At 43.3% G+C, this 16,052-nt stretch overlaps 1 protein-coding gene across 2 annotated transcripts in view; it reads left to right on the plus strand.

Annotated features, from left to right (window-relative positions):
- The window catches only part of ube2j1 (ubiquitin-conjugating enzyme E2, J1), a 96,405-nt gene that overhangs the window by 61,879 nt on the left and 18,474 nt on the right, over positions 1–16,052 (plus strand). The window contains exons 5-8 of one of the 2 annotated variants that reach the window (XM_030405621.1): positions 2,152–2,257; positions 9,510–9,639; positions 11,777–11,905; positions 13,893–14,116. In XM_030405621.1, coding sequence (XP_030261481.1) covers positions 2,152–2,257; positions 9,510–9,639; positions 11,777–11,905; positions 13,893–14,048 — 521 coding nt within the window. In that variant the 3' untranslated portion in view covers positions 14,049–14,116. Of the gene's footprint in view, positions 1–2,151; positions 2,258–9,509; positions 9,640–11,776; positions 11,906–13,892; positions 14,117–16,052 lie in introns of those variants that run through there. The other variant, XM_030405620.1, reaches the window with a different exon arrangement.

Below are 16,052 nucleotides of genomic sequence, written 5' to 3' on the forward strand. Positions count from 1 at the left end.
TACACTACTCACAATAAGTTATGGATATTGTTATTTACATGAGTGCTTTTCCTATTTGGTCTGAATTTTAATGAAATAAGTGAAAGTTTCCTTTGATATTACTAATAATGAATGAGAAGAAACACCATTTTCATTAGTTTAATATTTATTACCTCAAAAATTTAGACAATAACAAGGATGGCCCCAAATAACAAAAATTGACAATGTCAGTAGCGGGTGTTTCCACCATTTGCCGCAATGACAGCTTGACAGTGACGTCTCATGCTCCTCACTGCCAGTTCTGCCAGGTCACGTGGAGGTGGGGTACGATCATCCAGTCTCTGCTTCATTTGGTCCCAGACGTGCTCTATGGGGTTCAGGTCAGGGGACATTGCTGGCCATACCATATGAGGCACTCCGACTTCCTGAAGTCGAGCTGTGACAATTCTGGCACGATGTGGTGGAGCATTATCATCCATGAACAGAAAGTTGGGGGTGTGCTGGCGGAATTGGGGGATGATGATGGGTTCTATGATGTCTCTGAGGTAAGAACGTGCAGTGACTGAGCCATCTACAATAACCAAATCTGTTTTGCGCTAACTGGTGATGCCCGCCCAGACATTTGCACCTCCTCCACCAAAGGGAACCCTGGGGACCATGTTGACCTCGGCGTATTGCTCACTTCGCCTTCTCCAGCAACGTTGACGACCATCATTTCTGTGCAAGGTGACCCGACAGTCATCAGTGAACAGGACGGTAGACCACTGCTGCATTGTCCAGGTCACATGGTCTTGTGCCTGCTGCAAACGTTCACGGCGGTGTCTTGGTGTCAGTGGAGTCACCTGCAACGGTCGTCTGGCATTCAAGCCAAAGCGGTGAAGTCGGTTTCGAATGGTTTGTCTGGAAACCCTAGTACCCCCCCTGCAGCTGTGTGGCAGTTGCATAACGTTGTCTGAGTGCATAGGTCCTTAGGCACTGGTCATCGTTGCGGTCTGTCACTCATGGGGCTCCACTCCTGGGTCTGTCACGAACTCTGCCAGTAGTTCTGTGTCTTGATGCAAGTCTGCTGATGACACTTTGAGACACACCAAGTTCACGAGCAACATCTGACTGCCTGCCACGACCCGAAGGCGCGCTATGGCCAGGTGGCGCTGCTCGTCCGTTAAGTGACGTTGTGTGTTCATGGCTGTTTGAATGATGAACTTGGAATGACTTACTGACAATACCAGCTTTTTATACCCACAGAATGTTGAAATTGATGCCACATTGAAAAGGGTTGTCTTTTAGTTTTTTGGTATTGGCCCCAATATGTAAGGCACACTGTACACAGTGAGACCATTACGTGGAAAACACAAAATGAGGTGTGTCTATCACCCCAATACAATTGCCTCCCTATCCCAAAACTATCTGAAGTGAAACAAACACCATATGTATGAAATCCACTGAGTCTCTTACAATATCCCTAACTTATTGTGAGTAGTGTATATTCTCTATCTATATTTTGTTCAAGCTTTTTTGACTGTCCTAGGTGTTTGTAGCCTGTTTTTAAAAAAATAAGGGTTGCAGTATTTAAGTGTCTGGTCCACAATGAGTTTTTTTAGTTACATTGACATATATTGTTCAAAAGGAGGAGTTAGGGTGTACTTCCCACACATGCACAGACCCAATCATTATTCTTCACAACTCAAGAAGAGGTTATAAAGAGAACTCTTGTTGTTATTAAATTTAAATATCTTGCTACTACTTGTAATAATCAGTGTGATAGTATACACTTAACTTTACAACGTACTTTTTGCTCTCTATCTTTTGAAGACAGTCAGATATATTGGGATTCCAAATGCTTTTGGCAAACCACAGCCCGTCATAACATAAACACACACAAACACACCCATGACCCTAACCATATTGTAAAACATGGCTTGTGTCAGCAGGAGTATATGTGAGTACAGACACATGCTGAATGTCCTCACAGAGGCCAGCGTAAATCCAGGCTTACGCTCAGAAAACAAAGCATCATTCCACTTATGTAACATGGGTACTGAGCATGACGACATGTGCAGCCTGTCATGTAATTTAACCTTCTTTGATTTACCCAGCAATGTTAAACATGCAATGTTTTAAAATCTTTCCCTCTCCTCTTTGTTTGTTCTTCTCTTGTCTGTTTCTCTCCAGTCAGAACCGCTCTTATAGCTATTATTGGATTCATGCCAACAAAAGGAGAGGGAGCAATAGGATCTCTTGATTATACCCCAGAAGAGAGGAGGGCCCTCGCCAAAAAGTAAGATGTGGTATATGAAACTCTGTCCACTTTACTCCATAGAGCATACGTTGTGTATGCACTATGGATAGAGAATGATAATGAGGTCAGTATGGGGAGTGATGTTGAATATTGTGTATCGTGAACAGCTGAACAGCAATGAACAGCAAACACAGGTTAGGGATATGATCCCTGCAAACATTACATGCCTGAATCTTGTTAGATGGCATAAACACAGCAAACTTTAAATGAGCATTTGATGTAATCAGCGGCTGAACCTCGGTTGACTTGCCCGCCACTAACAACTGCCAAGTCACAAAGGGAAAGGAGCATGCCTAAGCCAGTCCTGGTATTGCAAGATGACAAATTCATTATCACCAAAGTACCTTGTCTCCAGAGGGAGCACGAATGGGCATGCTGCTCTTCATTTCATACCGCATTTCCCTCTGTACCTCTGGTACAAAGCCAGAGCAGGAGAGATCTAGCTGAAGTTGCTCCTAAATAAGTAGATGAAACTGGGGTCTTGATCAGTGGGCTGTTTCATTAGCACATGGAGATGAGAAAGACAGGGAAGACACACTTTGATATAAATACATTGCCGCTTATTTCTTTGATGGAAAACTTTTTTTCTACTTACTTCCCTCTCGGTCTAAGGCTGAGGCAGCACTTTGGTTTTTCATCTTCTTTTTGTGTGCCCCTGGTGATTGTAAAAACTGTCGGTCTCTGTACAGCAGGAAAATGCTCCTGATCAATATTTTTAGAATCTGTAGAGTTTGACTGACTTGGAGCTTGTGATGTGACAGGACAAACACACTGAGGCCCTGTGGTGGTCCCTCAGAAAAGAATATGAAAAAAATGTCTTTCTTCTCTGACACCTGAGTGTACATTTCATATACAGACCAGCTGGCATGGCATATATTGTGAGATATTAGTTGTTAATGATAACTTAACAATGTAAGGATAAAGTGGCCTAACTGATGATTATGTTGCATGGCTTAACAATGGATAGTGTTATTTGCGGAAGAATAGATTCAAGTAAACTCAAGACAATACAGCTTTGAAAATGATCAGCCTCTGAGGGAAGGGGCCTTTCAATTTTTTCTTCCTTTCTTTTTCTTCCTAGAGGAAAGATTTATAATTTAAGATGACTTTTTTTTTATTCAAAAATTAACTGAATCGATATCGAAGCATTTAAGTCAATATTGAATTGAATCGATATTGAATCGAATTGCGACCTCAAGAATCGAAATCGAATCGAATCGTGAGGTTCTTAACAATACCCAGCCCCATCGCAGAATATGTATCCACTATCTTTCAGTGACATCATCCATTTTGCTCCAAATCCTCAGAAGTAATACCACAGGGACTGCACAAACTGTATATAGAATAATTTCTGTTCATGTTAATTCAAACTCAATGGTGTAACTATAGTAACTATGACAACCAGGGCTCCACTGATTTTGATAATGAGCCAAGACTGTTTGTCCAAAACTGGAGCTCCATGTTAGCCACTGTTAGTCCACACTGGATTTATCTTGAAGCTGAAGAAGGAAGAGCTAACTTTACAATCTTCTCTTCTGCAGATCTCCCTATGATAATTTTGGAATATCAGTAGGGCTGGGTATTGGTAAGAACCTCACGATGCGATTTGATTTTGATTCTTTAGGTCGATTCAATATCAATTTGATTCAATATTGCTTTAAATGCTTTGATATCTATTCAGTAATAAGTAGTAATAAAGATATAATTCATTGGAGTACCTGTTGATAATTTTTTAATTCAAAAAACTAATCTTGAATTATAAATCTTTCCTCTAGGAAGTTGTAGTTCGAACTGAAATGTTAACAAAGGCACATAATGTGTTTAGTCATAAAATAGTGCAACCATAGTTAAGCTGAGAAAGTGCCATTGTTTCTGGGACTGCATGGTTAATTTTTGTCTGACATACACATACACATAGACATAACCGCGGTCTCTCCACCTTCCGGCTAGACACGAGGGGGTAAAACATTGACACTGAACCCCCCTCCCTCCCCAGAGGAGAGTGCTACCCATGGGCGCACGGTACAGCGGCCAGGGTGATACCGGCTGTGCTGGGAGTTTAAAGTCTCCGAAAGAGTGGTGCGTTAGACATTGGCTACCCGCCTCCAGAGCTCGTACAGGGTTTCTGCGGCGCATCACCCTCCGACCCTCAACGAGGACGTGGGCAAGGCGCTTCCAGCTGCTGGAGGGGGGGGACCAAGAGGAGTCCGGTGAAGGACAGCAGTTGGTCGGGGGCCACTGCTTGCCTGAATCGATTCAGAGGATTTTCTGAATCGATTCAGAGGGTTTTCTGAATCGATATTGAATTGGGAAAAAAGAAATTGCAATGCATTGATGAATTGATATTTTTAACCACCTCTAAATATTAGTATATTATTGTTATAGAAATTAAGAAGGTAAGAGGGAAAATTGACATGTCATCAGAAATGCCAAATTCTTTTTTTAATGATAGGCATCACCTTTCAGCAGACCTGCCAACCTGTACGCATTTTGCGTAGCAAGTACGCAATTTGACATCTAAATACGCTGGTACGACTCGCCCCTCTAAACTACGCAAGAAGCTGCGGACATGTGAGTTCTGTGGCAAATGTGCACGTGCGGTACTCATGTCTGACAACACGATGCAGCAGCGTGGTGAAGCAGTTTCAGTCAATCATTGTAGAAAAGCGGAGAATAATGAGTTTACCGAACCTATAGCGTAACATCCCCGCCCCCCTCGTCCCTGCCTCCTCCTGCCCTCTGCCTCCCTCTCCGTCCTCCGTTACCCACTCGCTGCAGTTGGCGCTTAAAAAGGTAAACTGTGTGTGTGTGTGTATGTGTGTGTGTGTGTGTCAGCGGACCTGCCAGCTTTTGGTAAATGTGAACCGTTTCGCGTAACGTTACTTTCACTGTGGAAACATTCAAGCTTGCAATGGACTATTAGCTTCTCCAAGACCAAGTCACAGAAATCTCTTTTATGTGTTCCATTTTCGTGTTTTTTTTCCACATCACTGCACTAAGCAGCTGTGTGATCCTTCTCTGGGCAATATTCACTGAACCCTACTGTAATGACTGACATGAAGGTGTAAAGGTACACGCAACAGTCTCAGCCCTAGCAGGGATGTGAATGTGCCACAGGTGGTGGAAGCAAAAAAACAAACTTGTCAGCTGAGGATACAGTGTGAGGCAGCCAGCACCACAAACAGCCTATGCCAAAGTAGGGATGTAACGGTTACCGTGGTAAACCATGGTAAAATTCCCGACGGTGAAGCTTACCGTTTAAATTTTAATTACCATGGTAACCGCCGCGGTCGGTAACCACGGTGTGGAAAACTCATATAATGTTCAAAAGGAGCGCAAAATATGAATGTAGTTTAACTACCAGCAAGTTACAGCAAATTGTAGTTAAGCTATGTAGTTCAATTACATGTAGTGTAAGTCTCCCCAACACTAGCAGTTTTACAGTGTACAAAACACATTCAAATACAGTAGACTACATACCTGGCTTCTGTAAAAGAGCACTGAAATGTGTATTCAAACAAAGTGCTGGTGTAACAGGCTTATGAACAAAGACAAATTAACTTTGTTACCATGGACATTCCACTTTTAACAAATGTACATATTTATAGTAAACACGCATAACTCATTACTAGCTGGAAATACATCATGTACAGGAGTTTTAATGTCACTTATTCCAACTTTAACTAGTGCGAGTGCAATTGCACTCGGCACAAAATAGATAGATAGATAGATAGATAGATAGATAGATAGATAGATAGAATTACTTTAATGATCCCAGACTGGGAAATGATTTTGTTAGAGCAGTAGTGGGTCCGCAAATAAAACATTTCATACATAACATAAATAGAATCCAATATATACATAGTGTATATATACAGTGCACAGTGTGCTATAAACAATAAACAATAATAATATATACAACAAAACAAAATATGCAAAATATACTATAACAATAATAATATATACAACAAAACAGTAGAGAGACCAGAGTTCTCTGTCAGGCAGAGGTGAGAGAGTTGTTGTATAAAGTGATGGATTGTGGCAGGAAAGATTTCCTGTATCTATTGCTACGACAGCGAAGCTGAAGCAGTCTTCCGGAGAAGGTGCTCCGCTGTCTGACCAGTGTGAGTTGGAGAGGGTGGAGAGGATTATCCATGATGGATAGCAGTTTGTTCAGTGTCCTCCTCTCCACCACGGCCTCCAGAGTGTCCTGTTTGCAGCCAATCACAGAGCCAGCCTTCCTGATCAGTTTGTTGAGTCTGTTGGTGTCGCTGGATCCGATGCTGCTTCCCCAACAAACCACAGCAAAGAAAAGTACACTGGCCACCACAGACTGATAAAAGATCTTATACACCCAACAACAGCCAAGTCGTCAGAAAACTTTTGCAGGTGACACGACCCGGTGTTGTACTGAAAGTCAGTAGTGTATAAGGTGAACAGGAAAGGAGACAGTACAGTCCCCTGTGGAGCTCCTGTATCACTAACCACCGCATCAGACAGAACACTGCCCATACGGACAAACTGTGGCCTGCCTGTCAGGTAGTCAGTAATCCAGGAGATCATTGTGTCGTCTATACCCATCACCCGCAGCTTCTCCCCCAGTAGCAGTGGCGGAATGGTGTTAAAAGCACTAGAGAAATCAAAGAATGTGATTCTCACAGTGCCTCCTCCACCATCCAGGTGCGAATGGGCTCATTGCAGCAGGTAGATGACAGCGTCATCAACTCCCAAGTGGGGCTGGTAAGCAAATTGCAGAGGGTCTAGCAGGGCTCTCAGCTGCGGCCTCAGGTTGGCCAAAACCAGTCTCTCCAGCACCTTCGTGACGTAAGATTTGAGGGCCACTGGTCGATAGTCATTGAGGTCTGATGGTGTCGACTTCTTTGGAACAGGAACCAGGCAGGAAGTCTTCCAAAGCACCGGTATTCTCTCCTGACCAAGGCTCAGGTTGTAGAGGTGTTGTAGGACAGGAGACAGCTGGCTGGCACATGTCTTCAGGATCCTGGGGCTGATACCGTCAGGGCCTGCAGCCTTCTGCTGGTGGAGTCTCTCCAGCTGTCTCCTAACCTGGCCTGCAGTCACAGTCATGCGTGGGAGGCTGCTGGTGTCTTCAGTGGAGGACGAGGAGGTGGAGGAGGAGGTGAAGGTGGAGGAGGAGGAGGTGGAGGAAGAGGAGGAGGAGAGGTGCTGCACAGGAGAGCTCACAGCAGGGGAGTGAGGGGGGAGAGGAGGAAGCATTTGGGGCAGTGAGGGTGTGTGGGGGTCTGGAGGTGTCAGGGAGACGACAGAATGCTGTGAGCTGAACCTATTGAAGAATCTGTTCAGCTCGTTTGCCCTCTCCAGGCTGCCCGATGACTGTCTGCCGCTCACCTTACACCCAGTGATCTGCTTCATACCAGTCCACACATCCCTCACATTGTTCTGCTGGAGTTTGGCCTCCAGCTTCCTCCTGTAGGCATCTTTACAGGCCCTCAGCATATCCCTGAGTTCATGCTGCACTCTCCTCAGTTCTTCCCTGTCTCCAGACCTGAACGCCCTCTTCTTCTTGTAAAGAAGGGCTTTCAGGTCATTGGTGATCCACGGCTTATTATTAGGGAAGCAGCGTACAGTCCGGGTTGGCATGGTGGTGTGTTCACAGAACCTGATGTATTCTGTGATGCAGTCGGTCATGCTGTCAAGATCCTCTCCATGTGGCTCAACAAGTGCATCCCAGTCTGTCGACTCAAAGCAGTCCTGAAGTGCGTCAGCAGCCTCCTGAGTCCACCTCCTCACGCTCCTAGTGTGGACAGGCTGCCGCTGAACAAGAGGCATATACTTAGGGGTCAGCAGAACCAGGTTGTGGTCAGATCTTCCAAGAGGGGGGAGGGCTGTGGGACTGTATGCATCCTTAGCATTTGCATACAACAGATCTAGTGTGTTACAGTCTCTGGTGGGGCACACTAGATCTGTTGTATGCAAATGGCACCTGCGTGGGAAAACTATGTCGTCTAGCGGGGGGAGCATAGATCAGGAACTGACACAGAAGCTCCTGATGATGCTAATCTTAACACAATGACAGGCTGAATTAATTAAGTTAAACAAAATGTGTGTTGGGTGTCATTATGAGTCCCATAAGATTTGAGAGTACAGAAACATCTCTAAACAGAGAGGAGCAAGACACATTAGCAGCCAGATGATCCGACTGGTTCTAGGAATCCAGGTTTTCCAACATATTTGGAGAATGATACAAATAACACAAAAATTATCTCCCAAACTGGTCATTGTTGATGTTGTTGAGGTTCTACTTCCTGCTAACCCACTTAGAATTGAGTAATATGGACTAGTATGTGAATGATTCATGTAGTTTTTCTATCTCTCAGGGAACTAAGTGTGATGTATTTATCTTCTGATGTGTGGTCACTTTGAGTTTGCCTGATATGATATGATCATTCTATGGACACAACTAACCCAATTTCTGTAAAGCATTTTAGCAAGTTCTTTGCACTGCCCCCTGAGAATTCTTGGGATGCTGAGAAAGCTTAGAATGTTAATTTGACACTTTCACTTACTTCCTGCATTCTCAAATGTATGATTAATTCCAGGTTTTGTAAAAATATTAAATTTTTTTAATGTGGTTGCAGACTTTTAGACCCCACTGTATATGCTGTTTTCACAATTTTCTTTACAACGGAAGTGATGAGAGAAAAGGTTGCATGAACCAAAGACATACTGAGCACATTATGAGAGTAACTGTATCCAGGTTGAAAAATACCAGAATTTTCCTTTAGGTATGTATCTGTAACAGGTTGTGTTAGATAATGTGTTGCATCCATCTAATGGGATGCTACTGCATTGCATCAGTCAATCTCAATATCTTGTATTGAAAGAATTGCATTCAGGTAGCGTGATCAGTGAAAAATTTAATGATGTATTGTACAAGCTGATAATTACAACAAAAAAATTGAAATTGTATTTTTAAGTTAACTTAGCAAGTAAACCTTATGTACAGAAGTGTCTCAGAAAAATAATGTTGGGTGCTGTTCATAATTAACAGTTATTTATTTTGTTACTGAGCTGTGGTGGTACTCATTGTGAAGCAGGTTTTATTCATAGAGCAGAGGGACCTTGTTATTCATCAAATGGACAGATACTGTCTAAAGGGACTTTTTAAGAAATTGCAGTCTCTTAAAGTTGTTGGATGACAATTCCTCTTGCGGCAGGATGACCTTACCATCCACTGTCTGTTCTCTGGCAGGTCCCAGGACTTCTGCTGCGAGACGTGTGGATGCTCCATGCGCTCTGCTCTCCTGGCTCTGACTGCCAACAGCAACCCCAGTGCAGAGGACCACAAGGCTAAAGAACTGGCCCAGCAAATCAACTTCAAGGTACGAACACTGGCTGTTTTATGATTCACTTTTGATTCACAGTTCAGTCATTTAACCCCTAAGAGCAGAATAGCAGTGGACAGCACAAGCTAATAAAAAAGGACTACTGTTTTTTCTTCTCTCTATGCAAAGGAAACGATGATTTGCTCTTTGCTGTCATATATCAGTCCTGGGCAATAAACCATTATGAATCTTTTGATCATTTAAATGTACTCGTATAACAATTTTTGATAGATTTACTAAATAAAAACAGCCTTAAGTGAGAATACGAAATTCCCAAATAGTATATATTGTAATGTGCATTGTTAAAAAAAAGTTAGGGGAACACTCCACACATCAGATATGGATGAACGAATGATTCTAGTTGAAAATATCTACTGATGAACAATGTATAATTTGTTGAGAACAAAATGACTTTGACGGTCAATGGAAGCCAAAATCATCAACCCACACTGAAAATCAAAGTAAAACATTTAAATCACAGGCTGATCCACTGTCTGTGGCGGTACTTGGCGACGTCAGATGCACCGATACATAGCGTCCCATAGGTGCACAGTCGGGATTTAGGTAACAGGAACAAGAGGGCTGATCAATGGCATCAGTGTCTTTGTCATCCAGGAACTGCCCACACACTCTGACCACATGAGGCAGGGCTTTGTACTGCACCATGAGGAACCCAGGGCCACTGCACCAGTGTAAGGTCTGACAATCGCTCTGAGGATTTCATCCAGGTTCCTAACAGCAGTCAGGTTACTGTTGACCCTGATATGGTTTGTGCGACCCTCGAAGGACATGCTTCCCCAGATCATCACTGACCTGCTGCCAAACCAGTCATGCTGGATGATGTTACAGGAAGCATAACATTTACCACGGCGTCTTCAGGCTCTTTCTCATCTGTCAGGTGTGGTCAGTGTTAACCTGCTCTCATCTGTGAAGAGAATGGAGTGCCAATGGCGGACCTGCCAATTCTGATGTTCTTTCATCAGCTGCAATCATACAGCCTGGTGCTGGGCTGTGAGCACAGGTCTAACTAGAGGACGTCGGGCCCTCATGCCACCTTCATGGAGTCTGTTTCTTACAGTTTGGTCAGAAACATGCACACCAACAGCCTTCTGGAGGTCATTTCTTAAGGGCTCTGGCAGTCCCCCTCGTGTTCCTCCTCACACAAAGGAGCTGATACTGGTCCTGCTGCTGTGTTGATGCCCTTCTACGGCCCTGTACAGCTTTCCTTGTGTAATGGCTGGTCTCCTGGTATCTGTTCCATGCTCTTGAGGTTGTGCTGGGAGACACAGCAAACCGCCATGTGACCACACATATCGATGTGCCACCCTCGACAAGCTGGACTACCTGTGCAATCTGACTGGGCTGCCGGTACTGCCTTATGCTACAAGTAGTGACAAGGACGATAGTAGAACACCAAACTAGAGAAGAATCAGTCAGGAAGGATAAGGGGTGAGCAATTGTCCGTTGCAACCACATGCAAAACCATTCCCTTCTTGGGGTTTTCTTGCTTTTGCTTCTCCATTGCACCGGTTGTCACTTTCATTTGCACCAAAGCATGTGAAACTGATTTACAATCAATTGTGCTTCCTCAGTGGACAGATTGATATCCCTGAACCTAACTGACCTGGTTTTATACTGCGACGATTAATTGTTCCCTTATTTTTTTTTTGAGCAGTGTATTTAAAGGGGCAACTTTAAAACAACTGCGTTGACATTATGTCAAGAGACAGATGTATTGCAGAGTTTACTATTGTTTACTGAAGTTGCCATGCTAGCCTGCTGGCCCTGGCCCATCCTGTCTCATATTGACAATTTGTACCTTCAGAAGTGAAAGTTTGATACTCTCTTTAGCATAGCTGGAACAAGTTCACTAATTAATCTCAAAGGTTAACAAAATTAACTCATAAAATATCAAGAAAAGACACCTATTTCCCATAGATAAGAGATGATAAAAGAAGACAAAAACTGTACTCCAAAATGGAACCATTTGAGCTATGATAAAACAGGTAACTCCACCCTCTGCAGTGGTTCTTAAATGTGTATAATGATATATATTTGAAGTCATATTGTGCAGCACTATAAAAAGAGCCAAGGCACAGTGTAGATAACTGCTGTTCCCTGTGTGTGAATACAGGAAGAGTCCAGTATATCCAGACAGGCAAGTGAGAGCGGAGGTGCAGAGAGCGAGCCTTCCACACCCAACCAGGAAGACACCTCCACATCTGCAGGCCAGAAAGCTGCTGACAGTCCCCAGGCTGAACAGGTAGGTGTTAAACTGTCACCTCGGGCTTACACAGGACAGCAAATAACATTTCTGCAGCCTCCACCACCTACAAAACAGACCATTCACAGGGCTGTGCATGTTTTAGCCCATGAACTTCATGTCAAGGGCAACCACTTATTCAACCTATTCTGTGTGCAGATGGCTTTTCTATCTGCCAACCAGTCGCTGCACTCAGTTAATTTCAGTGTGAAATGAAAATGTATCCCGGGGAACAGGTAGTTGGTCACCTTTACTTTACCATTAAAAAAGTGCTATATTTATATTGAATACATTTACAGTATGTTACATTTTCAAGCATATCAAAACAGAAATAAGCAATGAAAGATTTGAGGTGGTAAGCACAGATCACAAAAATTATACATTTGAAGCACTGAGCACAGTCTGACAGGGCTGAATGTGAGCTCACAAACAAAACTCAAATCCGACAAAACCACTGAGCTCATGGCTTAATGCAGTGGTCCCCAACCTTTTTTGCACCACGGACCGGTTACATGTAAGCCATTATTTTACAGACCGGGGGGGCTTGATTACGTGGAAATAAAATATAATTATACAACAAAGTGCATAAACGCCCAAAGTGTGTTCCTTTCTCCAGTCTACTCCATAACTTATTAAGGTAACATACTTTAAGGTCACCGTCATCTGCAGTCTCCAGCAGTTGTCCACTCACCGTCCCCACAGCTGCAGTTCAGCCAATTTATCAGCCAATTTGAAGACAGTTGTCCATCACCCTCTTCTTCTGTCTCATCATTGGGCCTTTTCCTTTTTTCTTTGCAAAGTAGCTCCCCAAAGACGTTTCTTTTCCACTAATCTTAGCTAGCTAGCTGCCCCACACCCATCTCCATCAACGGTGTGACTGTGGATGTTGTCCAGGATTACATATACCTTGGAGTATACCTGGATAACAAACTGGACCGGGCCAAGAACACTGAGGCTGTTTACAAGAAGGGCCAGAGTCAACTCTATTTCCTGTGGAGGCTACGGTCATTCAATGTATGTAACATCATGCTGAAGATGTTCTACCAGTTGGTGGTAGCTTGTACCATCTTCTTTGCTGTTGTGTGCTGGGGCAGCAGGCTGAGGGCAGCAGACACCAACAAGATCAGCAAGATAATCAGGAAGGCTGGCTCCATCCTGTGGGTCCAGCTGGACTCTTTGGTGGTGGTGTCTGAGAGGAGGATTCTGTGTAAACTGCACAGTATCCTGGACAACAGCGCTCACCCTCTCCACCAGGTGCTAACCACAAGCATAAGCACCTTCAGCAACAGACTCATTCCCCCCCGGTGTAACACAGAACGCTTTAGGAAGTCTTTTCTTCCTGTGGCCATCAGACTCTATAACTCATCTACCACCAGTCGCTAGAGGGACAGTGGAGATACTGGCCCTCATTTATCAATCTTGTGTGAAAACGGGCGCAAATCTGAGCGCAGAATTGGTCGTACGACAGGACACACGTGTGATTTATGAAACATTCGTATCTGACCAATCTAAGCGCACGAATGAGGTCTTGATAAATGCGGCGGCTGAATTCGATCATCATTAACATGTTATGCCCTTAAATATTCCTGGTTCGGAGGCCTCGCCCACTGAGGTCAAACATGGAGAGAAGAAACACAGGTAAGAAAAGAAACTTTTCCGAGATGGAGATCGGCATCCTGACAACCGAGGTGGAGCAAAACAAATATGTGCTTTTTGGCAGTCTGAAAAATGGAATTAAAGGAGCTCATAAAAATGCTGTATGGAAGAGAATAACGGAGGCAGTCAACAGCGTTGCCAGAGGAACGGACTCTGGCTGAGGTGACACAGACGCACTCGCGTCAGAGCCAGAGCAGAATGGTAACTAACAACCCCCTTTTGCTTGCATTGTAAAATCTATCAAACTCTGACTGTTCTCATTTCTTACAAATAATTAGGCTTACACATGTTACATGGGTATAAATTTTTATTGTATTTTTAAATGTTTCAGAGCCAGGCACCATCATCATGTCGGCGAGGTCTCCTCCCCAGAGCGCGTGCCCTCTGGCCCTGGTGCTGCGCCCAGACCAAACATCATCACGGCAGAGGTCCTGGACAGACAAATAGAAATATGCAGTTTATTGGCCTCAGTTGTCGGCGCACTTGAGGCAATAAATAACACGTTAAGATAAATTAATGAAACTCTTAAAAAGCCTTAATAAAGTGTTAAAATGACTAAATGTTGTCCATTTTCTGTGTTTAGTATGCCTTTAGCCAATTCCACCAATACTTCACATTACTGATTAAATACTGCAGAGCATTTGCAAGAGTTTAAGGTATACTTTACATTTTAAAGGCGATGAATGAGGTCCTGTCTCCTCCGTATAGCCCCCAGTGGAGGCTGTTCTGGCCACGGTTCCATGGGCATTGGCTCATCTGACTGCGCCGGCACATCAAAGGCTCCATTCACTACCGCAATGTTGTGCAAAACTTGACAGGCCAAAATAATATTGCACACGTTCTCTGGGGTATACAGCAGCGTTCCCCCTGCTGCTCCGAGACAGAGCCACCTGCCCTTCAGCAACCCGAAGCAGCTCCACTGTGACCCGTGTGCGTGTTTGCACACTATTGAATCTGCGTTCCTGCTCTGTAGCAGGTTTGCCAGTGGGGTTAATAGGTATACCGTTAATTAGTTGTCATGTTAGGCTAAATAGCCTATCATATTTTATTTTACAAAAAAGTGGTATCAGTAAAAACGTGGGCTTTTTAGAAAAAAGTTTTTGTTTTATTCGTTTTAAGAATCGGTTTTGATCTGATCTAAATATGTGACTGCTTATGCTTAATGACAGCTGAGGTTTGTTATTTTCAGACTCAGCCAGATTTTGCTGCGCTGCACCGCAAATCCACAGACTCAGATTTGCGTACACGAGCTCAGACCTGACGTGAGATCTGATCGTAGCTTCCGCTCACGTCCAAATTGATAAATGCCAAAGTTTGCGTGGAAATGGTCGTACGCACGTTTTTCTGCCGTACGTTTGTTTGATAAATGAGGGCCAATGTGTCCTAAACAAATGTCAATTGATCATTGTTTAACCAATTCTCACTTTATCACTTTATTTAGTTGTACTGAGCCTTAGTTAATTTATGTTGATAACAAATGCTGCAACAATTTTCATCACGTTTAACACTGTTACCACTTTACTCAATCGCTCCTCATCACTTATTTAGTTTGTACTTATTTTATTTGAATTTATGCTGCTAAACTGCACTGTGCATATTGTTGTATATTGTATATACCTATGTTTTTACTGCATTTTTTAGCCTTATTTTATTTTTATCTTCCTCTATTTTATTTTATTTATGTTATTTTTATTTTTACTCTAGCCCTGTATTGCTTTCCCACCTTTGTATTGTAACTGTTGCACAGCAATTTCCCTTGGGATAAATAAAGCTTCTTGAATGAATTTTGAATCTTGAAACAGGTACGTGTCAAGCGCCAAGAGGTACAGACGGATGTTATTAAAAGAGAATCAGTTTTTCAAAACAAAACAACTTTCTGAGTTTGTTTGTCAATATAACGGAAATAAAATAACATATTTATTCTTTCTAAGCGGCCCGGTTCCAAACGACCCACAGACCGGTACTGGGCCGCAGCCCAGTGGTTGGGGACCACTGGCCTAATGGACAGGTTTTAACTGCTTGTGGAAGATGGATATCCATTTACTGTGGTTCCTAACATCATATATGTGTGATCTAACTCTCTAATCCCTGGTATAAAAGAAAATAGCCATCTGTGTCAACAACAGCCTTGCATGTCTATAACCTTTAATGGTTATCCTTGTACACCTTAAAGATATACTATGTCAATTTAAGTGTGAGAGATGCCTGAAATGTTTAGGAACAACTGACTGAAAGCTTGGGTGAGAATATGACATGACATTGCACATATCCATTTCTTTGTAGTCGCTGAGGAATGATCTCTGCCGTTGACTCTAAAATGATTGGACAGAGCTACCGTGATGTCACCCATAGGTTTCTGTAGAGCCAAAATGAAGCTCATAGAGGGTGGTTGTGGCCATCGGCATCTTGTTTACCAGTGAACACTCATAGGGTTGCTCATTATTCCAAAACACCTGCATCTGTTGCTTGCTTCGGTCTGTTAATACAACTA

The sequence above is a fragment of the Sparus aurata genome, chromosome 22 (genome assembly GCF_900880675.1).
Source record: "Sparus aurata chromosome 22, fSpaAur1.1, whole genome shotgun sequence".
NCBI classification, from domain to species: Eukaryota; Metazoa; Chordata; class Actinopteri; order Spariformes; family Sparidae; genus Sparus; species Sparus aurata.